Raw genomic sequence first — 25755 nt, forward strand, 5'->3', positions numbered from 1 at the left:
AGAGTTAAACAGATTCGCCCCCCTCTGAAGGTACACTTTAACCATGAAACTGTAACCTCTGATTCTCCACCCTCCAGCCAGGGAGAACATCCAAACTGCATCAGTGGATTCATTAGGGTTAGACCAAAGCCCAGCAACATGGCGAAAGGAGCCCAGACTACTCACCCACCTGGTCAAGCATCTCCTATCCTACCTGTGACACCGTCTGTAGGGCCCACACTGGCCTCAGAACCCACAGAATTTGAATGGAAGCAAGTCAACCATAATCCTGAGGTCAAGAAGAAGGAAAATGCATACAGCTACAGTGGAATGGTGAGGTATTACAGGTTAAGACAACTAAAGCACTGTGTAACTGTGCAGAAACCCCACACTTCAGAAAAAGAGTTTGAGTTTCATTCAAGTTTAGGTTCACACATGTATGGTTAATGAATCTGTTCTTAATTCATTAAGAACATTCTTCATTTGCACCTTAATTCTGTCAACTACGGAATTAAATCTGTAGTCTATTCACACTTTATTCCATATTTACGGAGAATTTTTAAAACATTGTCTCAATTAAACTCTTTTAGCCATTCTTTTTCCTTAAAGGCAAGTCCAGGAAGAGAATTAGGTGTGAAATTTGCCCTTAATGCTGTGACAGGTTTTGGGTTACAGTCTCATCAATTGTATATTACACAAATTATTTTTAAATTTTTTTAAAAATTTTTAAATTAAATTTTTTAAATTTTTTTAAAAATTTTATTTACAGCGTGGTAACAGGCCCTTCCGGTCCAACGAGCCTGCGCTGCCCATTTTTTAAACCGAAATTAACCCACCCGTACATCTTTGGAATGTGGGAGGAAACGGGAGCTCCCGGAGCAAACCCACGCAGACACGGGAGAACGTACAAACTCCTTACAGACAGCGACGGGAATCGAACCCTGATTGCTGGCGCTGTAATAGCGTTGCACTACCGATATTAAAAATCAGTAGGATTTTCATCCTGCTCAAAAGGGGAGCCATCAAAATCAAACCGATTCCTGTCCATACCCTGAACAGGAGTAAGCAGCTGGCTATCAGTTAGGTATGGAAACCATCAATGATCTTTCAGTTGCATTGCACTAGGATGTTAAATCTGCTCGTACATTAGCTGTAATAACTAACTCTGATAAGGAAGGAAGGTGATAAAGCACAAAGGATATTTGGAAGCCTGCAACAAAAGCTGAGATTAATAGATTTTTGTTGGGTTCTAAGGGACTCAGAACCAAGGTAGGCAGAAGAGAAAATATACTGACCAATTAATTGAATGGCAGAACTCAGAGTGGTCCACTTGTGTTACTATGTGCTATGCTGTTATATCCCTGGGCAAATCTCAACTAAGGTGGTAGAGGGAGCACTGCTACTTCATTATTGCCTGATTGCTGAGTAGGAGGTAGGGAGGAATAAAGCAAGATTCCTTAATCCTGTCTCTATCTGCTGTGTGAATGCTGGATGCTGGTGGGATCAAGTTTAGTTGTGATGTCACCCCAAGTACGAGAGCCCAACATGAAGATAGCCACTTGGATGAGGGCAGTTAGACCAATGAAACGACAGCCATGTAAAAACAAACTTTTTCTGCTGTTTACCATTACTATTGGGACATAACAAGTAAACGTCAAACTCATGACCAGTATGCTTGTTTGTTATTTTTACACTTGATGCTCGGGATTAAGAAGGTGAAAATTGGAGATTATTTTCATCAGGCTCTGTGGGAAAAATGTTTTTTTTCTCTTTTGTTGATCCTGGCCATAATCCATGACAAACAGGGGCACTGTCTCTTTAAAATGTCCCAGGAAAGATTTGAATTGCAGATCCTGTGTATCACTGGCTTCTGTCAGAGCTGCAGGGCCATTTGCAGTCTCCCTGTTCATGTGCTAATTGATAGTGAAGCATGCAATGGGCCAAGCTGACCTTGCCGCTTTGCGCAGGTTAAACTGAATAAAAATAAAGGATTAGAGGAAGCCTTAGAACTCCAAATGACACCGACGAGCCCTTGGAAATGCAGGAAGCGGCTTGGTGGGAGCCCCTTGTGTTCACAATGAATTGTATTTTTAATTAAAGCAAACCAGCCAAACAAAGGCCTCAAAAATAAACCACTTAACCCGGGCATCTTTAAAAAATGGTGTTCTCATAGGCTGGGAAGAATGATGTTTGTTAAAAATGTGAATAAAAATAACTATGCTTAATGTGCTCATCAAAAACTCGGGTCTGACTCTTTCCCAAAGCATTAAATAATTTGCCTAAAATATATATGCCATGAAATGTCAACTAATCTCTTTGATCTGGGTAAAAAGTCTTAACCTACAAGCTCTCTCTTATTTTATGGGTCCTGTCTCGGTACTTAACAGTTCACTTGCATTTTACACTATATTATGTTCTCTATCCTTAATTTACCAGTATCTTTAATATCCATAATTGAAAGGCTTTTGACAATACAAATGGACATTGAATCCCTGCAAATGGTCATTGAAACAGGCTATATACATTTGCCTTCAGCATTTATTCGAGTAGGTCCCACCCCCACCCCCCTCCTCACCCACCCCCATTTGTAAGGTCCATTGATTGAAACATCTGGGGGACTCTATATATGACGAGAGAGTGGGATATGTAGATTTATAGAATAGTACAGCGCATTAAAAAGTCTTTGGGCCAGTGTTACTTTTTGAACCAAGTATCGAATTAGTCCATTGTTCTTTCCCCATGGCCTTGCAATTCTTTCTCTTTCAAATTATATCTCCAATTACCTTTTGAAGATTACAGTTAAATCTGTTTCTCCACCGTAAGCAACAGTGCATACAGGATCATAGCATCTTACTATGTAGAGAAATTCTTATCTCCTCCCCTGGTTCTTTTACTGTATACCTCAAATCTGTATCCTTTGAAAATACTAGCTCCTGTGCATATGTGGCACCTTGTCGCTGAGTCAGAGGTCATGGTTTAAGCTCCATTCCGTAGACCTAAACTCTTCCCTGAGGCTGGCGGTTCAGTGAGGCACTCTTGGAGGTGTGCTAGAAAACCAAAGCCCCACTGGCCCCCTCAGGAAGATGTAGGTGATCCCAATGTACCGTGTCCCCTCAGATCCCATTGTACTCTATCAAGATGGGCTGGGAAGCTCTCTCAGTATGCTGAAAAATGGATAACCCCCCAATTAATGTCACTAGAAACAGGCTACAGGTCTTCCCCAGGTTAGGAATACCCAACCTATGTACGGCGCGTACATATGAAGGAGCGTTTGGAAGACTGACGGGATGGATTTGCTGGCTGCTGTGGGGCTGCAGGGATCTTCTGCCGTTTGGGAAATCGGTTCATGGCAATGTCATTGCAGTTTGCAGAGAAATCTGAATGGTTGAATTAAACTCTCGGGAATAACGTCACGTTGCCCTTGGTTGGCCTATATTTTTATTTAAATATATTGCTGGACGGCCGCATTTCTGACTTTCAAATTTTTCAGGTTGCGAATAGTTTTCAGGAATGGAACCCCATCTGAGGTGACCTGTGTCTGGTCATTTACCTCACATCTAACTGTGGGACCTTGGCGTTTGCATATTGGCTGCTGCACTTCCCTATTTAAAGCAATGATTCCACTTTTAGAAGCTTTTAATGTGAAGTGAAACATAGAAAAACTACAGCACAATTCAGGCCCTTCGGCCCATAAAGCTGTGCCGAACGCCCCTACCCTAGAAATTACTAGGCTTACCCATAGCCCTCTATTTAACTCAGCTCCATGTACCTATCTAACAATCTCTTGAAAGACCCTATCATATCCGCCTCCACCACCGTTTCCGGCAGCCCATTCCACGCAGTCACCACTCTCTGAGTAAAAAACTTACCCCTGACATCTCCTCTATACCTGCTCCCCAGCACCTTAAACCCATGTCCTCTTGTGGCCACCATTTCAGCCCTGGGGAAAAGCCTCTGACTATCTACCCGATCAATATCTCTAATCATCTTATACACCTCTATCAGGTCCCCCCTCATCCTCCGTCTCTCCAAGGAGAAAAGGCCGAGTTCCCTCAGTCTGCTTTCATAAGGCACGCTCCGCATTCCAGGCAGCATCCTTGTAAGTGTTTGGGATGTTCTGAGATTGTGAAAGGCTTTATATAAATATAACTTTTTTTTGTTACCTTTATTGTTAGTTACTCCTCACCCAGAGGCATGATCACTGAGCTAAAGTTGGCATGCCTTTATTAATTAAATAAAATAGGTTTTGACATTTTTAAAGCATCCACAGTAATTTGGGGAATTTGGATTTTCACCTATATGTGCCCATCCTCTCCCTACCTCCGTAGGCATCACGGCATGTTATACTTGTGCAGTTGATTTTGACATGCCCTGCTTATGATGCATTCCCCATGCGCCCTGCAAGTACAGGCATAGTCCCCCAGTTATTCCGAAAATATTGATACCATTGCCCCCAGTCTATAAACATGACACCCTCTCAGAATCCCATGCACTAACTTGCTAAAGACAGCGCCAGCTAACAGATGGGTACAAAGCAGATAACCCCTTGGACCTCCTGAAAACCCCTTGCTGAACTCCATTTACTGACGTTTGCGCTAAAGAATTGTGAGACTGTGGTGCTCGGTGAATTGGCTTTCCTTTGTTTTGCACAAGCAAGGCAGAGAGAGAGAGAGGAGAGGAGTTTTCAATGCGTGAAATTGCACATGAACAGTGCTGTGTGATCAAGCAGCTTCATTCAGTTAATGGCCAAGAAAATCAACTGCACAAGTGTAACAAGCGATGCCGACATTACCCACCACATAAACAGTCAGGGATTCATTCTGCAGTGGATTCAACTGAGAATACTCCTGCCATTTATTTGCCTCTCTAAACACCCTCGAGAACATTGGGAACAGAAGTTAGAAATTCGGTCCTTGCTTTATCATTTATGCAGATCAACATTGCTTACAATTGTTAGGCTGAAGTCTATTTGAAAGTGTTTATGCATCTGCAAGAGCCTTCCTCAACTACATCCCAGCTAACTACATTAGCATGTCCTATTCCACTCTTCCTCACGGGCTTGTATGGTTTTCCCTTAAAAACATCTGTGCTATTCATCTCAACCATTCACGTAGTATGAGTTCCACATTCTAACCATTATGTGGATTAGTTTCTCTTGAATTCCAGATAGGCTTTATCAGTGACTATCTATTTATGATATCCAGTTTTGGATCCTACCATAAGTAGAATTTACCTTGATACATTTACCAAATAAAATTCTATCCGTCTCAGTTTTGAAATCTTCAGTTGATCACCCGCAAATGCAGTACTTTACACAGAGGCAGACAGGAGACCTTTGCAACTTTTTCCCTCCCAATCTATGGTTCCTCTTTCTTGATTTCCACGCTCAGGGGAATCTTGAACTCTTTTAACATGCCTAGGTGGGATAGTATCAATGCAACGCTGGTCAGGAGTTCTGTTCTTTATTGGGAACCTGGCTCCATGCTGATTGATAGTTACATCTCCTTACCTTGTCCTGGTGATCATTCCCTAAGTGCTGCATGTACATTGCCAGCTGATTATCCAACCATGAACTTTATCACAGTCAAATCAAATCCTTCCACCAACTTGCGATGCATTAACATGCACTTGATTTATTGAAGAGCAAGAATTCTTGGGAATCAAGAAGATTATTTCCCTCCATGGTCCAAAGAGTCAGTTATTCCTGAGTAACTCAGAGCCTTGACTGTTCTTCATGATTCCATACAACAGAGCTATAGCCTATGATGCCAGCAAAATCCTGGTGTATGAAACAAATGACTTGAACCAGGAAAGTTTGATGTAGGGGTGGGATGGGACAGGCTTTAAAAGGACACAATATATTTTTATTAAATGCAAATGCAACTTTGTTAATAAGGGGCTTTTCAGAACCTCAGGATGTCCTCAAAGTGCTTTATAGCCAAAACATTACTTTTTACAAAAGTTAACATTGTAAAGTAGAAATTTGGCAGACAACTGGTACACAGCAATGTCCCAAAAAGAAAGGGTGACAAATGGCCAGATTATCTGTTCTTACTGAGGGATAAGTATTTGTCAAGACATAGGGAAGAAGTTGCTTGCTTTTCTTCAAAATAGTGCAGTGGTAACTTTTGTGTCCACTCATAAGAATAGACAGTGCCTCGGTTTAACTTCTGAATGGAGAGCCAGCACACCCAACAGTGTAGTTCCCTCAGAACTTGCAGTAAAAAGCCATGGGAACCTGGAGTCATGGCTCTGGGAGCTGTGAGAATTATTCGGAAGGTTTGGTAGAAATATAGCAAGAGAAATGGAAAAGAAAAGGCTGCAGCAGTTGCCAACTTGTTTCTAGTAATGACCCTGAGGTTGCTGTCTTTGAGGCTCTGTTGTCTAAAGATTATATGAGGTTTGACACCATTTATCGATTGCTTCTTGCTTTCATTGATATCTGGCAAATGGCACGTGGTGAAATGCATCTATCTGATCTCTGAAGACACACCAGTGAGGTGCATTGGCTGGTATTCTGGGTTCTGGCTTTTTCAGTCATTTTATTGCTGGCTGTGTCATTCCTTTATCTGTACTCTGGAATCACTGGGATGTTGGCATGCGGATTGTAGGTGGTTGCTCCTTGGCATGGTGTTTGCTGCTGGAATTGAGGGCTGAATCTCAAGGGAGATGGGCATATTTGCCTGTAAATTTAAGCTTCATCTTTGGTTTACTCTGTTTCACACACTTGATTAGCATACATTCCATGGATAAAAGTATACCCGATCTCCCAGTTCAACAGACAACTCCCGGGATACAGATTGCCCAAGAGCTACCACCAGCGCTTAGCGAGACTGAATCAAAATTCCGACTTCCTGACTGCATCAAACCTTCCCTGATTAACTGGCCACCAGATGTGATGCAGGCTATCAGGCTCTAGACAGACTGTGGACAACCTACTATAATTTGGATTGGTTTTCCTGCTCTTGATGGGCCAGGATCAACCCCAGGTTCTCATTCCTTACCTGACGTGCTGGAAAGTGAGTGATCGCTCGTGTGTGTGTGTATGCTTGCTCCAAGGTTAAATGCCCGAATTAGATGATGTTTAAGAGGCTGTTAGATAGATACATGAATATGCAGGAAAATGTAGAGATATCAATCACGGACAGGCAGAAGAGAATTAGTTTAATTTGGCATCATGTTCGGCACAGACATCATGGGCTGAAGGGCCTGTTCCTGTGCCGTACTGTTCTGTGTTCCATGTTATATGAAATGTAGTGCTGTAAGCTTTGTACAATGGTAAGCCGAACGCATTGGGTTTGCCACCAGCAAACTGCTGATGCTCAGAGATCCAGCACAATTCAGTGCCTTAGGAGAGGAATAAACAAGTTAATAGGAATTCTGCCCCTCGAGCCTGTCTGCCAGCTTGATCAAAGTTAATCTGTATCTTAACTCCATCCACCTACACTAATTCCTATCCCTCAAAACCCTCTCTGCACAAAACTCTGATCAGTTTCAGTTGAGAAGCTTACAATTGACTCCAAGCTCAACATCTTTTTGGGGAAATGTAACATTGCACTGACTGGCCTAACTCTAACTTTGTCCCTTGTTCCTCACCAGACAAATCAGTGCCCATAAACCCTACCAATACTTGTAATCATCCTAATATTGGAAATTCTATTTCCAAAACACTACATTTGTGCAAATATTTCTTGAGGAGAACCTGTTCTTTGTCTGTGAGAGCATAAAATTGTCTGTTACTGAAATATTAACAGCCACAGAGATGGTTCCCTGCAAACTTTTATTAAAAATACTGCCCTCTGGTGCCTATGGAAAAACAAGAGACACTGCCTGGAAATTAATTCATAAGATGGTGTTTTATTCAGGTGAAAATTAGTTATTTTTGCAGTGGAATGTAATTGTGACAATTTCCAGATTGAATCATGCTACTTTGACAGATACTTCCAGCCAAGAATCATGCTTATTCCAGAGATATGATTTCAGAGGAATATGGAGTTTTGTAGTTATCCATGCAATGTTAGAGTATTGCCTGTGAAATTAATTCATGTTGCTCTGAGTTGTGCCTGTTGTTTGCATTTTCAGAACAAGCTTTAATGGTCCTTCTCCCTAACAGGTCCCACCGTGGGGCTGGGAACCCCACTCAGGTGTGCTTCATAACTTCTCTCCTTTACCATGGCACTGACCACTCTCCACCTTTTGATTAAAACTTCAATGGCTCATCAGCCTTTAACACCGCCTGCCTACTCCCCGATCCTGCCAACTTTGGTACCAACTTCCCAATTGTTTCTCATTCTGCACACTGGTCTTGCTAATTGCCCTCCAAATCCTCCAACCCCAGCTTCCGGTTGCGTGTCATTTCAACTCGCCTCCCCATTCCCATACCGACCTGTCTGTCCTCAGCCTTCTCTACTGCTACAGTGAGGCTAAACACTAACTAAAAGAACAACACCTCATATTCCACTTGGGCAGCCTACAACCCAGTGGTATGAACATGGATTTTCCAGTGTCAGGTAACCCACACCCCTGTGTTCCTCGCCCACTCCTACTGTTTCACCGAGGTTGTCATTCACCTCCTCTATTCCCTCACACTTCCATTACCTGGATGTGTTACCACCTGCCCATCACCTACACACCTATCCACTAAGGTTTCTTCTCCCTTCTACCCTTCCTATTCCCTCCCCCACCTGGCTCCACCTGCTCATCATCCTCCACTTCACCTGGTTCCACCTATCGACTGCCTGCCCCTGTCTCACCCCTCTCAACCTCTTTATACTGGCTATCTTCCCTCCACACTCTCAGTCCTGATGCAGGGTCTTGTTCCAACAGGGTCTTCTTCCAGCGGTTTATTTTTAACTCTAGCCTGATCCCTGATTCTCCAATCTGATCCCTGTTGATCACTGGCATGCCATACACTGACCCTTTAACAAGCTCCTCCTTTAGCACCAAAGAACATCTCAGCCCTGGTTTACATTTAGTCCTTTTTAATCGGCCCCGTTCTCTATTACTTCCCAAAAACTTTTACATTATTATTAATATTTCCATCACTCAGAACTTCTTGAAGACTGTAATTAAGACTTTAATTATTAATTACAAAGAATAGGCAGCTTATGTAAATAGTGTTAAATCATCAGGGAACATCTAGTATAACAGCCATCTAGTGGATTAGTTGTCCTTAAATACAATGGGAAGGAGTCCTTCAATCTTCACACTGCCATGGAATGTGAGCTTGGGGCATCTATCTGATTCCTACAGTCATAGAATTGTGCAGCACGGAAACAGTCCATTTGGTCCAACTCAATAACATCAACCAGTGGGCATCCTTCTGCATTAATCCCTTCACATTCTTTCTCTCAGCTTCACAAGAAGGATGGTGATAGAGAGTTAGTAACTTCCCCAAGGAAGACTGTTGAATAAAATGGATAGTGAGTTGGTCAGGTCAGCTCTCGTCTTGGTTATCTGGGGACATTGTCATTGAGCAGTTGAGGGAAATGATGAACATTTTAAAGAAACTGTGATTGAAGTAGATACATTTCTGATCTATGTGGTATTTGCAACTCCATATCCGTCACATAAACTTTGCATCTGAGCCTAAAGTGGAGGTTAGAAATTCATTCATGCAATTCTAAAAAGTAACCATAGAACCATACAGCACAAAACAGGCCCTTCGGCCCACTGCTGTGCTTTTAGAAATCGGGTGAACTTAATGTAAAGCAGTCTTGTGCATATTTCTAGGTGCTTTTGCGCTCATTGGGAAATTTATCACCCAATTATCCAGTAGGATCTTCATTCTTCCAAGTGCTTTTATTTCAGGATAAATCTCCCACTAATGACATCAGTACCTAAGAGCTGGCCACAATGAGATGTTCAAACTCACTGCTGTGGAAAGCGACAGTCATCACAAAACAAATCTGCTAACCATGATTCCCTTGAAGTGGTGCCATTTATAGGGGGGAAACCTCTGCATTTGTTATCCTTATAGTGATCTCCCATAGCCTGAAATGCAACCCTGCTTGTGTGCCGTCACTGCTTTGACCATTTTGTCCATGGAAGTCGGGAGGGGTGTGGTGGTGGAGATCATAGTGTCTCTTAGCTCAGAGTCATTCCAGACTGATTCTACTGATCTCTGCACCATCTCACAGTCTTCTGCTCATTGATGCATTAGGGAGGTCTCCATAATCAAGGAGACGTCACCTTCTTTTCCTTTGACCTACAGAAACAGGCAGAGTGGAAATGGGCATTTTCCTGCATTGCAGTTTTTCCTATTTGGAGAGTGCACTCTGCCCTTAACCTCCTTGGTAACCTCCTGTGAGAAGCACCTGGCTCTAGCCCTGGAAATCTCCATGGCTTCCGCACACACAGAAGTCACCTCCAGTGGGCAGTGTTCTTCACCAGCCTCTAACCCCTGGGAGCACTCTCTCACTCATTCCCGTCATTGCCGCACCCAGTCATCCAGCTGTAACGTTCTCTTGCAGTTGGAAGAGTTTTGCTTGCATAGTGGTGTTTCCCTTTAAGAGTTGTCTGTGGAGAATCCACAACTGCAAGAACTTGCGTTACACCAGTAGGGAATTCTGTGTGAAACAGGTAAAGGTAATTTAAGTATGAAGTTGCATGAGGAAACCCTGATAGCACCATTCTGGGGAGTCAAGAACATAGGTTTAAGGTGAGAGGGGAGAGATTTAATAGGAACCTGAGGGGCAACTTTTTCACCCTGAGGGTGGTTCCTTATATGGAATGAGCTGCCAGAGGAAGTGGTTGAGGCAGGTACATTAGCAACATTTAAAAGATACTTGGACAGGTACACGGATAGGGATATGGGTCAAATGCAGATAAACGGGACTAGCTTAGATGGAAATCCTAGTCAGCATGGACCAGTTGGGCTGAAGGGCCTGTTTCCGTGCTGTTTGACTCCATGGTCCCACAATGCAACTTTTTTACCCCCCCAAAAAAATATCATGAAGCTGTTTCAAGGCCAGTGAGTTTTATGATGTTTAGGTATGGAATGGATCGTGCCCAGACCATTGCTGTACCCATGTGACCTTTACATGTACAAAGTTGGACTTCTATTAGGAATGGAAATCGGTCATGGAACCATAGTGCACAGGAGGCCAACCATGGCTGCGAGGGCTCTTTGTAGATTTATCCAATTGGGCACCGACCATCATGCACCCCCACCCCCCACGTGCTTTTCTGTCATTGTCCTGAACAATTTTTCCTGTTATGGGAACGGTTTGCTAATGTTGTGGGGCGAGGTTTAAATTAGCAAACCCTTCCCATAGCAGGGGTCAGGGCACAAGAATTTATCAATGAAAAGAAGGAAAAGGTGAGAAAAGGGAGTGGGGGAGATAAGTAGCACCAGATAAAGAAATAGAAATTGTTTATTTAGGACCAGACTAAGAGAGAAGGCTGGAATGTAAAAGAAAGGTTTACAATGCAGTTATGTAAACACAGAAGTGTATTAAATAAGGCTGGTGATCTGCAGGCACAATTAACCAAGTGGGAACATGATGTTATGGCAATAACAAAGACGTGGCTGAAAAAGCATCAGAGTAGGTTCTATATATTCCTGGAGGCAAGGTGTTGGACTGATGGGGAAGCTGAGATTGTTCTGGGAACAGAGGAGGTTGCAAGGAGATCCAACAAAGGTATTTAAAATCATGAAGGGTATGGACAGAGTAGATAGAGAGAAGTTGTTCACATTCCCGGAGGAGACAAGAGTGAGGCAACATGGAATGAAAATGAATGACTAAAGAACCACAAGTGGCATGAGGTAAATGTTTTCATGCATCAGGTGGGCAGGTTGTGGTTTGCACTGCCTGGGTTAGCAGTGGAGGCAGAGGCAATTGTAATGTTCAAAAGGGAGTTGGATAAGAATCTGAAAGGTAGAAGTTGTAGTACTCTGGAGTGAGGGTAGGGAATGGGAATTGCTAGATTGCTCTTACAGAGAGCTGGGTTGGACTCAACGGGCTTTTCATGTTCTAACCATGCTGTCGTTTTTCTCTCCACTCTGAAGGGCATGGAGTCCAATGCCACCTCAGCTAACTCAGCACAGAATGAAGACCAGAAACATGAGCTTACCTGGTCTGTGCAGCGCACAACCACACTGATTCCCTTGCCATCATTATGAGGAATACCTGGATTCCAAATGTAACGATATCGCCAAGATTCGCAGGCTGAGATTTTCACAGAATCTAGTCACTGGCATACAAAGTGAAAACATTTTTTTAAAGTGAGCCGGTGAGGGAATAATTAAATGGCTGTAAAGCAAAGATTTTGCCAAATGGCTCATCCTGGTGGATGTTGAACTTTTCAGGTTTATTTTGTTTGGTTTTCCTCCAGTTTTTCATTGGCAACCTTTGAATGGATGTTCTCCATGTTGCCAAGGCAGCAGCACCACAACTGCCAAGAAATTGCTACCTTGTTGTTCTGGCTGACAGATACTGGAATGATTCTGCCTGCTCTGACATACAGAGCCTGGAGGTGCTGTGGGTTAGCGGGCAACCTTTTCACCTTTGGAACTTGGGTTTGATACCAGGACATAACCATTGGGGGAGCACCTTCTCTGGTTGCTGTGTGCAGTCCAAAGGGAGAAATTCATCTTGGTGCTAAACAGACATTTAGTATCAGCCATTCTACTCAAGTCTAGAGGGGAATGCTTCAGAGTGTCAGTGCATTGGTAGGGAAAAGAGTGGCCTGATACAGACACAGGAACAACCCATAGGTCATGCAGGGAGATCTATTTGCCCCGATGGACTCAGTGTCCCGGCTGTCTCTACCTCAATGATGATGTAAATAAGGGGAGAGATTAATTTGGCAAGGCCTGTGTTCTAAGTTGTAGCTCTTCATTTGATGCCAGTGAATGAATTCAACTTGAAATCAGCAGTGAAGTTCTTTCCATGAACCAAGTATGAAGGCAGATTGTTCTTTCCAGTGAAAGTCCACAGTGACACAGCCTGTTTGCTTCACCAGGAATTATTTAGTGACTTGTAAATCTGTTCTACAGGATGTTCTCTTTCTTCTTTGCACACTCCCACTGTTCTGCCAACTGAAGGCTGGAAGGCAGAGCCACTGGCACCTCACCTGCAGAAACCTTTCTCATGTCACCGTTCTTCATGTCTAATACTCAGTACGCATTAGCCTGTCTCCTTCCATACTGTATCTATACTGTGATTTTTCTCTCCACACTGAAGGACGTGGTCTAACTGCTACCTCAGTCCTCCTCTCTACAGGCACAGCAATCCCACCACTATCCACGCCAGCAGGAGAGGTGGACAACGAGGGGAAAGTGATAGGGGAGCAGCCATGAGACACGGGATGAAGGCTCACTCTGCACGTGCGATGAAGTTCCTTGACCTTCTTGATAATCCTTCCCGTTCACGCTCCCGACTGTTCCTGCGATGTCATTTATTTCCACTCTATCGTGCACACGGGGATTCTAAGTTTGATTCATTCAGATGCAGTATCTCCTTAGCAATGTGTCATGTGGTTGAGAAAATCTTTAGCTCTAACATTGACATCGAGCTTGAAACTTTCATTCACACAATAAAATCCTGCCTTGGCCACAACACCCCTGACCCAGCAACTATTCTTACAACTCGTTTTCTTCCAGCTCTGACATTCTGTACATCCCTCACAGTTGCCAGCCATCTCCTCAGTAGTTCAGTCCCCAGTTCTGAATTTCTCTTCCTAAACCTTTCCATTTCTCACCCTCAGTAACCCACTTTGAAACTGCTTTCCTTTGACCAGCCTGTGGTTTGTGTAGCTATAGCTTGTGTCAATGTTTCCCTAATTTAAAAAGAAAAACCTGGAGTTTCTGTAGCTCTTTTCACAAACCATTGCAGCACGTTAAGTCAATAAAATATTTTCTTAATTGCCACTTTTGTAACATTGGAAAAGCAGCAGCAAATTTATGCAGAACAGGGTGCCATAAGCAGCAACATGTTAATGACCAAATGATCCATGTTATGAATGCTGATTGGTTGGAACACTGGGAATAACCTGTCCTTTAAAGTCGTTTACGGGATATTTTACATTCAGTGAAGAAAGCCGACAGAGCCTTGGTTTAAAGAAAGCCAACTCTTGCAGTAGTGCAGCAATGCCTCAGTATTGTGCTGGCCAATCTAGTGAACAACAAATGAAGAGCCTTGGACTGTTTCACTTGTGTTTAAGGCACTGTGTAAATTGGAAGTTGCTGAACCCACCATCTTGTCCAAGCAGTTAGTTGACAGCTGCGGCAGCGTAGAGCAAGGGGAGGCAAAGGCGTTGCAGAGGGAAGATCAGAAAATGCAGCCAAAAACGGGCAAAGTCCTGATTGGTGATCCGAGGAGCCACACTGGCAGCAGCTTAGGGGAAGCTCTCAAGTCTTAATAATAGCACAGTAATGGGTCAGCAGCCAGTGATAAATGTACTGCTAAGAACACAACTGCAGTGAGAAATGACAAATTAATGATATCCAAAAATGTATTCAAATAACAAAAATGAAGGTAAGACTTCAATATAAATGAGCCTCACTTTCTAATATTGATTAACTTGTTTTCATTTAATATTTATTTTTTGTCATTGATATTGGTTAGAACATAGAACAGTACAGCACAATACAGGCCCTTCGGCCCACAATGTTGTACCAGCCTTTGAACCTCACCTAAGACTATCTAACCCCTTCCTCCCACATATCCCTCTATTTTAAATTCCTCCATATGCTTATCTAGTAATCTCTTGAATTTGACCAATGTACCTGCCTCCACCACCGCCCCAGGCAGCGCATTCCATGCCCCAACCACTCTTTGGGTAAACAACCTCCCTCTGATATCTCCCTTGACCTTCCCACCCATTACTTTAAAGCCATGCCCTCTTGTATTGAGCATTGGAGCCCTGGGAAAGAGGCGCTGGCTGTCCACTCTATCTATTCCTCTTAATATTTTGTACACCTCTATCATGTTGGTTGGAGGTATCAGTTATTGTTGCTGGGGAAATACTTAACATACTATCCTTAATAAAATAAAAAAACAAAATGCTGGAAATACTGAACAGGACAGGCTGCATTTGTGGGAAGAGGAAGAGAGTTAATGTTGAAGTCCTGGTGATGGATCTTCAAACGTTAACTCCTTTTTCTCTTCCCACAGATGTGGCCTGACCTGCTGAGTATTTCCAACATTTTCTGGTTTTATTTTAGGTTTCCAGCATCTGCAGGTTTTTTAATTTTACTATCCATAATATCACATTCAAACCCCGGTGAGGTATACATGAGACTTGGTGCAGGGGATACAGATTAGGTGCAAGCAGATTGGTTAAATCAGGCAGAGTGAGATATGGTAGATCGGTGCAAATGGATTGGTTAGATCCAGTGCAAGGATGTTCAGTAGATTGTGAATCAGGTGTAGAATTCAGCCCCTCCACCCTGCCCTGGCAAGTTCCTTAGCCACTAACTACTTGTCCTGTGCCACTCAGCACTGACACCTTCCACACTGATAACCATGTTCCACCGTATCAATAATTTATGGCCCAAAAACAGGAAATGGTGGAAACACTCAGCAGGTCAGGCGGCATCTGCAGAAAGAGAAGCAGTCAATATTTAAGCTCCGCAGCCCTTTGTTAGAGCTGGGACTTGTCACAGACGCAAACTGTTGACTGTTCCTCTTTCCACAGATGCTGCCCAACCTGCTGAGTTCCCAGTATTTCTTGTTTTTATTTCAGATTTCCAGCATCTGCATTTTAAAAAAAATCATTAATTTGTGGCCACTTGGGGCAATTTTGGGCTGTGGCATTTGTTTGGAAAAATGTGCATTTCATTCTGATGCCTGTTGTGCAAGTTGAAATATTCTCACGGCAGCTATGGCATGGGTAGCTGCAGCAGAATATTGCTCTCCCTGATTCTACAATGCACTTTGATTCTAAATTCAAGACATCACCTCCTGCTGCACCAGCATTTTATTTACTATTTCCATTGCAGTAAGACTTTGACTGCCTGAACGAGACCAAATGATGATGCCATGATATTGACTTGTGGACACAGATCAGCAACAAACTTAATGGAGAATGTCCAAACTCATTAATGTTCAGACCCTTTCAGCAACTGAGAAAAGACATTCATCCTATTATTCCAGGCAGTCATTTATCACCTATGATTTCCCTTCTTCAATGAATAAATCATTCTAATCACATCACACCATTCTAGCTGGGGAAGCTCCTCAGGACAGTAAACATGACAGGGCACAGCTAAAGTACTGCTTTATGCTGTAGGGATTTACCCTCCTGCATAACTAGTCAAGGAGGCAAGTGCAGAGGACCACATCCAAAAAGGACACTTCAGGGGTCAGAAGACAGGTGTGTGCACACGGCAAATTCAATTAGCTGAGAAGAAAAAAAAATGCAGTTGCTGCAAGTCTGAAATAAGTTCAAGAAATCCTGGAAATATTCAGCAGATCAGGCAGCATCTGTAGAAAGAAAAACCAAGGTGATCTTTCATCAAAATTCATTTAATCACTGGTCAATTGTAGGTCTTCTTGTGACCAACAAAAAGGAAGCCTTCTCTTCAGTTGTGTGAGACAGCACCATATCCCCCTGTGGTTTTTAAATCATATTTGGGTCACTATATCCTTCATCTCTGCTAGTCAACAAAATGACATTCAGACATTCAAAAATATAATAAATAACTTTGCTAGGCTGGGATGTTGGTCGGGCGTTCTCAGAGACGCCTGCATACCTATCAATTCTTTTTCCAAGCGATGTGCTCTCCCTAAGGGGTTTATCAATTTTCAGATCTCTCCCTTGTAACAGTAAGGGACAGGTTGTGGCTGGAGGAGCCACAACATGCTCACGGTATAACAGGAGTTCCTGGGAGCAGCAGAAACTCAATGGGCCAGTTATCTCCTGTAATGGTGTAAATTGTATGAAATGAAGTATAGGAGGAAATGAAACTATATTATAGGATCCTTTCCTGAAATCGAAAGGCAGCTCCCCAGGTCATTCTGAAAAAAAAACACAAAAGCCAAGTGATTTTTTCCTAAAAACTAATTGTCCATGCATTAATCCCAAAAGGCAATAACCCACCAAGTCAGGGAGCTGCACATGTTTCCTGTTCACTTTCAAAAACAACTGGACAACATCAGTCATGTCTGGGAATCCCACATTGATATGCAATGCAAATAATACAAAATCTGGAAGGGAGATCAAGTCATGGACAGTAATTAAATGAATCTTAAAGCTGATTGCATTCGGAACAGCTCTTTATGGTTGTCGCTGGTGCCAATGATGCACTGGCCTGGGCTGATTTAGTGCCCTGACTCAGGTTGGTTTCTGGCCCAGGTTGGACCCTGATGCGCAAGCTTGGGCTGTTCCTTGGTGCCCAGGCCTGGGATGATGTCTGGTCCATAATTACCCTGTCTGGACTGGTCTTTGACAGCTTGGGGCTTGGAGACAGAGAAGGAGTTGAGTCCTTACCTGGACTCCACAGGGTTTCCCCAGTTTGTCAGGGTAAACTATAGGATGGCACGATTAGTCCCTCCTTTTAAGTGATCATGGTGGTGTTGGGGATTCCTGAGAGCCAGGAATCCTCACAGACTTATAGCTTACAGAAAAATTGATGATGTCTTGTATCAGTGTCACAAGGTACAGAAAGCTTTCCTTTCAGATACAGGAAGTTCTGTACAATACAAGACCATTGGCAACCCTACTTGTTTCTCCCATTAGAGGGCTGGACTTGACATACATTACTGAGGCATCATCTACCAACGTTCCACTTTGTGCTTTAACTGAGCTTTATGTCTGTGACGTTAATGTCGACAAAGAGCATTAAAAGTGCTTCCATTTCCAAATTCAAACATACGACTTGCCGGATAAAAGTAACAGGTGTTCTCACCTCACTTGAGATCTCACTATAAAGAAAGCAATAAAAAAAATCCAATAAGTATGAATGAGACCATAATACCACAATACCAATGTCAGACCAGAACATACATTGAACGTCAGTCACTTTCTCACACACGCACACATTTAGATTGCCATTGATATTTGCATACACACTTTGCATACCATTGCAATTGCATACACACTCAGTCTCGGTTCAACACAAACACATTCTCAGTATCAAGACTGACAAATGTCAGTGTCTTCTCCCAGACCAACATCCTCAACACTGAAGCTCTAATTGCATTTAGCTGTCTCCATTGGGCAGGCCACATCATTTGCATGCCTGACAACAAACTCTGAAACAATCTACTTTGAACTGTGTCACGGCAAGATTACCAGGTGGGCAGAGGGAAAGGTTCAATAGCGTTCTCAAAGCCTCTGTGTTATCCCCACCGATTACCTGGAATCCCTGGCCCATGACCGCTCAAGGTGGGGATGATTCGGGATGTCACTGAGAACCAAATCTACTCGTTAGGATCACACAGAAGCCCTGCATAGGCGATAGAAGAAGGGCACCATCTCACAAACTGCACATCTGCTTGCCCCCTCATGCCTCAGTTGGGAAGAGGGGGTGTCCTGTTTTAGCCTTATCAGCCACGTTAGAACCCACAGGGCTGGAGTGGAAGTCAGCCATCCCTGATCCCAAGGGACTGGGAAAGAAGGGAATACATGTATCATGTGTGCACAGTGACGCCCAGTGGTAGATCTGAGTAGTGCGAGGAGAAAACAGGATCCAGGGGCTCCAGCTGTTTTCCTTCAGACTGCTCCTCTTCCCAGTCTTATGCTGGCTGGCAGTTCTAAAGGATCGGGACCATCCATGCCTCTGCCAGAAATTGTTACCCATGCCCAACTGTCCTAAAACTGGAGTGTTGCACTTAAATTGTGATGAAATTCTTGTCATCGAACTTTAGGAAGGACATGAAGGTGCTCGAGAGGATGCCTAAAGATTTACAGGAATGATAAGAGGGATGTGGGATACCAGTCGGGTTAGACAGGAGAACCTGGGGATATTCTCCTTAGAAGAACAAAGAAGTCTGAGATGATTAGGATAGAGGTTCTCGAGACCATGACTGAGAATGATCCTTGTTTTTGGGGCAAGGATGATCCCACCAGAACACAGATCAAGGTTGCAGATTAGAGAGATGCTGTTCCCATCGGACACAGATTTAAAATTTTGGGCAAAAGATACAAGGGGCCTGTGAGGAAAAATTTAATGGGTCACATGGCCCCCTTCAATTCTGTAACAATTCTATGACTGAATGAACTGAACAGCTTGTTAGGCCCTCCTGAAGGCAGCTTAGAATCAACCACACAAACTGGGTAAGGGCAGATTTCTTTCCCTTTGGTACATCAGCAAAACAGCTGGACTTTTATTGCATCTGAGTTGTTTCATGGCCACCATCACTTGTACTAAAATGTTTAATTCTAGCTATACATAACTAACTGAATTTATAAGTTGAATTAATGCACTGGATTATTAGTTCAGCTCTCTGGATTTCTGGTCCACTGATTTAACCAGTTACCATTCTGTGGGAGCAGAGCTTGTACCTGTAGCATACCCAGCAGGTTAACCACAACTGCTGTAACTGATTTTGCTGCGATCCTTACAGCCAATGGAGACAGAGGGAATTTTCATTTTCTTAAACTGGCTGGGTGTGACACCCGGCAAACCACCCTGTGCAATGTTCCTCACCTTAATTTTTCATTTCATCCTCCTCTGGCTAAAAAGTAACCAGCTTTTAGGATTAGAATGACATCCTGATCAAGGTCATTCAGCCCATCATACCTGTGCCAGTTGTAGGACCAGTATGGGAAATGGTTTAGTAAGGGTGTCACTTGAGTGTATGGTGTTCATGGCCAGGAGCTGGCAAGGGCCACTGAGCATCAGGACAGACCCTGTGTAGCAGCAACACATCAATGGCCAATGTACAGGAAGGGTTTCCCTGTACAGAACAGAAATCATGGTCTCTGTTCTAGGCTTTGTGTTTGAAGACTGGAATTATGAAAATGCAATGACTGACAGCTCCCATTACTCTTATTTCTTGGTTAACTTCTTCACACTGAATTTTACAACAGAGAGTCAGACCCAACAGGTCTCTGCCTGTGTTCATGCTCCACACACGACTTCCCTCACCCCATTCCATATCCAACCTTCAGTACATCTGTCCATTCCCATCTCCCTCATTGGCTTCTGTCCCAACTGCCCCAACCACTCCACGTAGTGTGATCTGAACATTCTCACCGTTCTCAGATTGGGGCCTCTCCTGAATTTCTTATTGGATTTATTTCTGGCTCTTAGCTTTGGACAATCCTCACCTCACTTCCTCATTCCCCACCATATGGGAAAATCGACTGTATATATTAAACCTTTCATAATTTTAAAGACTTCTATTAAGTCACTTCCTAATCTTCATTTTTATGTACTGTACAAGATTCCCAGATTGTTCACTTATTCCTCTCCCCTTTCCTTTTGCAGTGCCTCACTGACACAAGTATTAAGACAACTATGCATTGTTGATAAGTTGCTGACTGGACAGTATCTGGATTACACTGTTTACTTGCAGTGAGAGGTGACATGATTAGAACAGAAGATTCTGAAGATGTGGTGAGGATGTTTCCTCTTATGGGAAAAGCTAGAACTAAGGGTCACCATTTAAAAAGTAAGTGGATGCCCATTCAAGACAGAAGTGCAGCAGCATTTTTCCCTCTCGGAATGTTGAGAGTCTTCGGAACCTTTTCCCGAAAGACCTAGGGAAAACAGCAGACTGTTCTTAAGGCAGAGTTAGACAGATTCTTGATAAACAAGGGGTGAAAGGCAAGCAGGGGAAGGTGGGAATGGGGAGTCGAGGTTACAGTTAGATCAGGTATTAACACATTCAATGGCAGGAGAGGCTCTGTAAGACAACACCTACTCCTGCCCCTAATCCACATGTTTGCGTGTACAGCTTGTAGTTGGTCCTAAAGTAATTTATATGTTGGAGACTCAGCAGACCGTTTTCTCTCACTGAAGATCCAATCTGCTGATTTTTCTTTACCAACAGCCACAATGGTGATCACCACATCCCCATTCACTTCCCCAGTGCCCCTATCCCATTACTAAGTCCCTTTCCAAACTCAGGGTGATTCAGATTTCAGATGGACTCAAAGCCCTTCAGTTTCCTCACTGACAGACCCTGGCCGAGGGTGACGGACAAAAAGCTGTTTCATGGGGGAAGGCCGAATGAGATGGCGCAAAATAAGGGCGTGTTCAACAAACGTCCTCACCTCTGCCCGAGTTGAGATTCACGTTGCAACAATGTGGCACAAGGAAAACTCACACACACTTGTGCCTTGGCCCATCTCTGGACCTTGCAGCAACTCCAGTCAGAGTGCCACCGACATCAGGAAACCTTGACCCCCCAGGGCTCCAAATTGCAGGACCACACTAAATTAGAAGGATGGTGGCAACAGATAAGGATAAATGCAGATTATACACGAGGGAGGGATATAGATCTAGAGGTGCATGGCTCAGGGGAGGAATGAATCAAAGGAGGAAACCATTTCACAAGTCTCAGTTCACAGGCAGGGCAGCAAGAGTTAAGTGGCATCCCTGCAGCTTCAAATTAGTCTGAGGAGTCTTCTAAAGACTTTCTGCCCTGACAGCATCCCTGCCTGTCCTCTGTTCGTCGCTTCCTCCAAACGGGGATTGGTTGGGACCTCAGCTGAGCAGATAGTGGGAGAACATCTAACTCTGTAGCTCACAAGAAGAAATGGGAAGAGGGGGTCACGTGACCACCTTGAGCCAACTGCATTATTCAATAAGACAAAGGTTGAACTTCTTCAACTCCATATTCCTGCCTTACCTCCAGAGTTCCCTCTTGTCCAAAAATCTTGTGTATTCGGAGACTGACCATGGGATGGAGAATTTCTCTCAATCCTCCAAGCAAAGAAATTCCTTGACGTACTCCTGCATGGGTGATCTCTTACTCAGAGACCGAGCCGTGATTCCACATTAGCCAGCCGGAAGCAGATGCCTTTTGGAATCTAACCCATCAAGCCCTCTATGAATTCTGTATGAGATTGTCTCTCAGTCTTCTAAACAGAAAATACAGCCTTATTCTACTTATTACAAGAACAAATCCAGGGAAACCTCTTTGATAAGGAGGCTATAACTACACATTTCCCTGATCTAGAAGGAAAAGCAAAGGAGATAAAAGGATCAAGACCAAGTGATTCTTTGAGGGAGATCCAATTGCAAAAGATCTCTTCCTTGTTGAATCCTGTTTAATTACATTCTCAAAACACTCGAGGATGCTTTGCAGGTTCTGAAGAAACAAACAAATAGAAAGCTTTGTTCCAATTAAAAAAATAAGACCCAAAACAGTACAGGCAATAAAAATTATAATTTTTCTTGTGCAAAACTGTAATAATTTCTCTTCATAAATTACTAGCAAATCTGTAATAAACTTAGATAAAGAAAAATAACCAAAATTTTTGTCAACTTCCTGTACATGCAAGTCTGGTCAAGTAACAGAAGTGGAATGAATTATCCCTTTTGCTTGTTATGGCTACTGACAAGAACAAGGATGAGGTAACAATATATTCATAGACATCGTTTTAATCACAGCTTCATTTTCCCTGATTGGATCTTTCTGAAGAGCTCTTCCTCCAATGGAACATATTTCTGTAGTCTCTGATCCAGGAGATAAAGCCTGTCCTTAATAACTCTTGGGTCAAAACCCTCCTTTCTCATCTCAGTTTTCTGGAACTTGTATGTCCCTGAGAATGTGAAAATAAGGAAAAGGTCAGTGTCGGGAATAGTGAGTGTTAAGTATCAGCTGTGGCTCAATGGGATCTCCATCAACTCCGAGTCAGGAGGCCAAAAGTCGAAGCTCCACTCTGTGGTCACAATCTTGACCTGACACTTATTGGAGGGAGCATTATACTGTTGGAGGTACTGTCTTTCACATGAGATGTTAAGCTCAGCCCTCATCTCCTCCTTTCTCAGCTGGATCCAAAGCTCCTTTGCAAGAGATGAGCAGGGGGTTCTCAGTGGTGTAGTGGTCAACATTCAGATTTCAACCAACATCACTGAAAGAAGTTATTTGATTATTTACCCCTTTGCTTTCTGGCCCATTAAAAACTAGGTGAATGCAGCAGCTTCCTAGGAGGAGCATGATTCCCAAATATTCCCAAAACCCTGGCTGAGTTCGGACCACTACGTACCTGTCTTGTTCACTACTGGCAGCAACCGCAGGAACACAGGTCGTGCGTACGGTGGCAAAGCCATCTCAAGGTCCGTGTGGAACTTCTCCAAGTCTATCCAGCCACTGGTGTCTGCTATGGCGGCCATCCCAGCTCTACCTTCTACACCTAGATGTAGGGATGGGGAAGACAAGAGAGGTAGAAATACAGTGTCACTAGAGTTGACTTGAGCATTCCAGTGTGGTCAAGTTCTCTGTAACTGGTGGGGTTGTACGACTGTCTTCATTGCAAGTAAAGAAAAGATCACAAGGTCAATTATGGGGAAGGGAATAATCAGCACTTAAACTGTCCACTCATCATTTCACCCTACTGTTTCTTTAAATGTATTTCAGAGAATTTTTGCCTCTGCAACCACACCCTGCAATTCAGTCCTGATCAAGTCACATTCCAGAGATTTGAGTACATAATTTTGGCAGACACTCCCTGTGCAATAGCTTCAACTTTCAGATAAGTTAAACTGAGGCCCTGTCTGGCTTCTCACATAGAGATAAAACATCCATGCCAATATTTGGAAGGCAAGGAGTTCTCCACAGTGAATTGTCCAATATTCATCCTACAAGCAACATCACTAACAAAAAACATACAGACTATCAAGTCATTTAATTTGTAGTTGTTTGTGGTACTCAGTATTCTTAAGTTGTCAGCCTTGTCTTCCTAAGAAACAAGTAAATGAAGTAGAACTCTTTTTCCCAGGAGTGGGTGCTAAAAACAAGAGGGCATAGGTTTAAGGTCAGAGATGAGAGATTTAAAAGGGACATCAGGGGCAGCTTCTTCCGCAAAGGGTGGTGCGTATTTGGAATGAGCTGCCAGAAATAGTGGTTGAGGAGGGCACATTAGCAACATTCAAAAACCATCTAGATAAGTATTGGTATTGGTTTATTATTGTCACTTGTACCGAGGTACAGTGAAAAACTTGTCTTACAAACCGATCTTACAGGTCAATTCATTACACAGTGCAGTTACATCAAGTTAGTACAGAGTGCATTAATGTAGTACAGGTAAAAAAATAACTGTACAGAGTAAAGTGTCACAGCTACAGAGAAAGTGCAGTGCAATAAGGTGCAAGGTCACAACAAGGTAGATCGTGAGGTCATGAGGTCATAGGTCATAGTCCATCTCATTGTATAGTCTTATCACAGTGGGATAGAAGCTGTCCTTAAGTCTGGTGGTATGTACCCTCAGGCACCTGTATCTTCTACCTGATGGAAGAGGAGAGAAGAAAGAATGTCCTGGGTGGGTGGGGTCTTTGATTATGCTGGCTGCTTCACCAAGACAACGAGAGGTAAAGACAGAGTCCAAGGAGGGGAGACTGGTGTCCGTGATGCACTGGGCTCTGTCCACAACTCTCTGCAGCCTCTTGCGGTCTTGGGCAGAGCAGTTGCCATACCAAGCCATGACACATCCTGATAGGATGCTTTCTATGGTGCATCGGTAAAAGTTGGAGAGAGTCAAAGGGGACAAACCAAATTTCTTTAGCCTCCTGAGGAAGTAGAGGCACTGGTGAGCTTTCTTGGCCATGGCATCCACATGGCTTGTCCAGGACAGGTTGTTGGTGATGTTCACTCCCAGGAACTTGAAGCTGTCAACCCTCTTGACCTCAGCACCACTGATGTAGACAAGTGCATGTACACCGCCCCCTTTCCTGAAGGGAATGACCAGCTCTTTTGTTTTGTTGACATTGAGGGAAAAGTTGTTGTCACGACACCATTCCACTAAGCTCTCTATCTCCTTCCTGTACTCTGATTCATCACTGTTTGAGATAGGGCCTACAATGGTAGTATCAACTGCAAACTTGTAGATGGGGTTAGAGCAGAATCTGGCCACACAGTCATGAGTGTATAGGGAGTAGCGTAGAGGGCTGAGGACGCAGCCTTGAAGTGCACCAGTGTTGAGAATAATCGTAGGAGAGGTTTAGAGGGCTATGGGTCAAACGCAGGCAGATGGGACTAGCTCGCTGGGCAACACAGTCGGCATGGACGAATTGGGCTCTATGATTCTACGTCCTGAGGAAATGAAGGATTGACACAGAGTTTCCACTATGGGATTTCTCATGGCTATTTTATCTATTGCACTTTTTTTTTGTTCTAATTGTTTTTCTTGTATAAGTTAAACAAATTGTGTTTTTCATTTAAATGTTGCATCTCTGATACCATGTGCCTGTGATGCTGCTGTAAGTTTTTTACTGCACCGGTGCATCACGTACTTGTGCACATGGCAATAAACTTTTGACATGAAAAGAATGAGCTCCACCTCTCAGTTGCAGCAAAATGGTAACAGGCTCTGTGCAGGCACAGCTGTAGAAGGACATAGGCCACCTGCACAACTGGTCCATCGCAGTGGTCATCTGCCACAAAAGCAGTTGCTCGAATTCCTTGAGCCCAGTCATCCCGTGATCCTTCCTACCCAACCCATTCTTCAACAATGCCATGGTCTTCATGTGTGGCACTAACTCTGGCAGTGGATTCCACAGTCTCCCTGTTTTACAAGACTTCTTCTGTCATTGATACTTAATCTAATAGCCACATTCTGGACCTCCAATCAAAGGAAGCAGTCTAATCTGACCCCAAGAGGTACAGTTTACAGCCTTTTGCTCCAATGCATAAAATGGGAGAGCAAAGCGAGGGGGAG

The 25755-nt window shown here is 43.4% G+C and overlaps 1 protein-coding gene across 1 annotated transcript in view; it reads right to left on the minus strand.

Annotated features, from left to right (window-relative positions):
• Positions 1 to 21743: 21743 nt before the first annotated feature.
• Positions 21744 to 25755, minus strand: part of slc27a4 (solute carrier family 27 member 4) — a 46277-nt gene continuing 42265 nt past the window's right edge. The window contains exons 12-13 of the mRNA XM_052037029.1: positions 23089 to 23235; positions 21744 to 22641 (exon numbers count right to left, since the gene is read on the minus strand). Coding sequence (XP_051892989.1) covers positions 22484 to 22641; positions 23089 to 23235 — 305 coding nt within the window. The 3' untranslated portion in view covers positions 21744 to 22483. The remainder of the gene's footprint in view (positions 22642 to 23088; positions 23236 to 25755) is intronic.

This window comes from Pristis pectinata, chromosome 23, assembly GCF_009764475.1.
Source record: "Pristis pectinata isolate sPriPec2 chromosome 23, sPriPec2.1.pri, whole genome shotgun sequence".
Taxonomy (NCBI): domain Eukaryota; kingdom Metazoa; phylum Chordata; class Chondrichthyes; order Rhinopristiformes; family Pristidae; genus Pristis; species Pristis pectinata.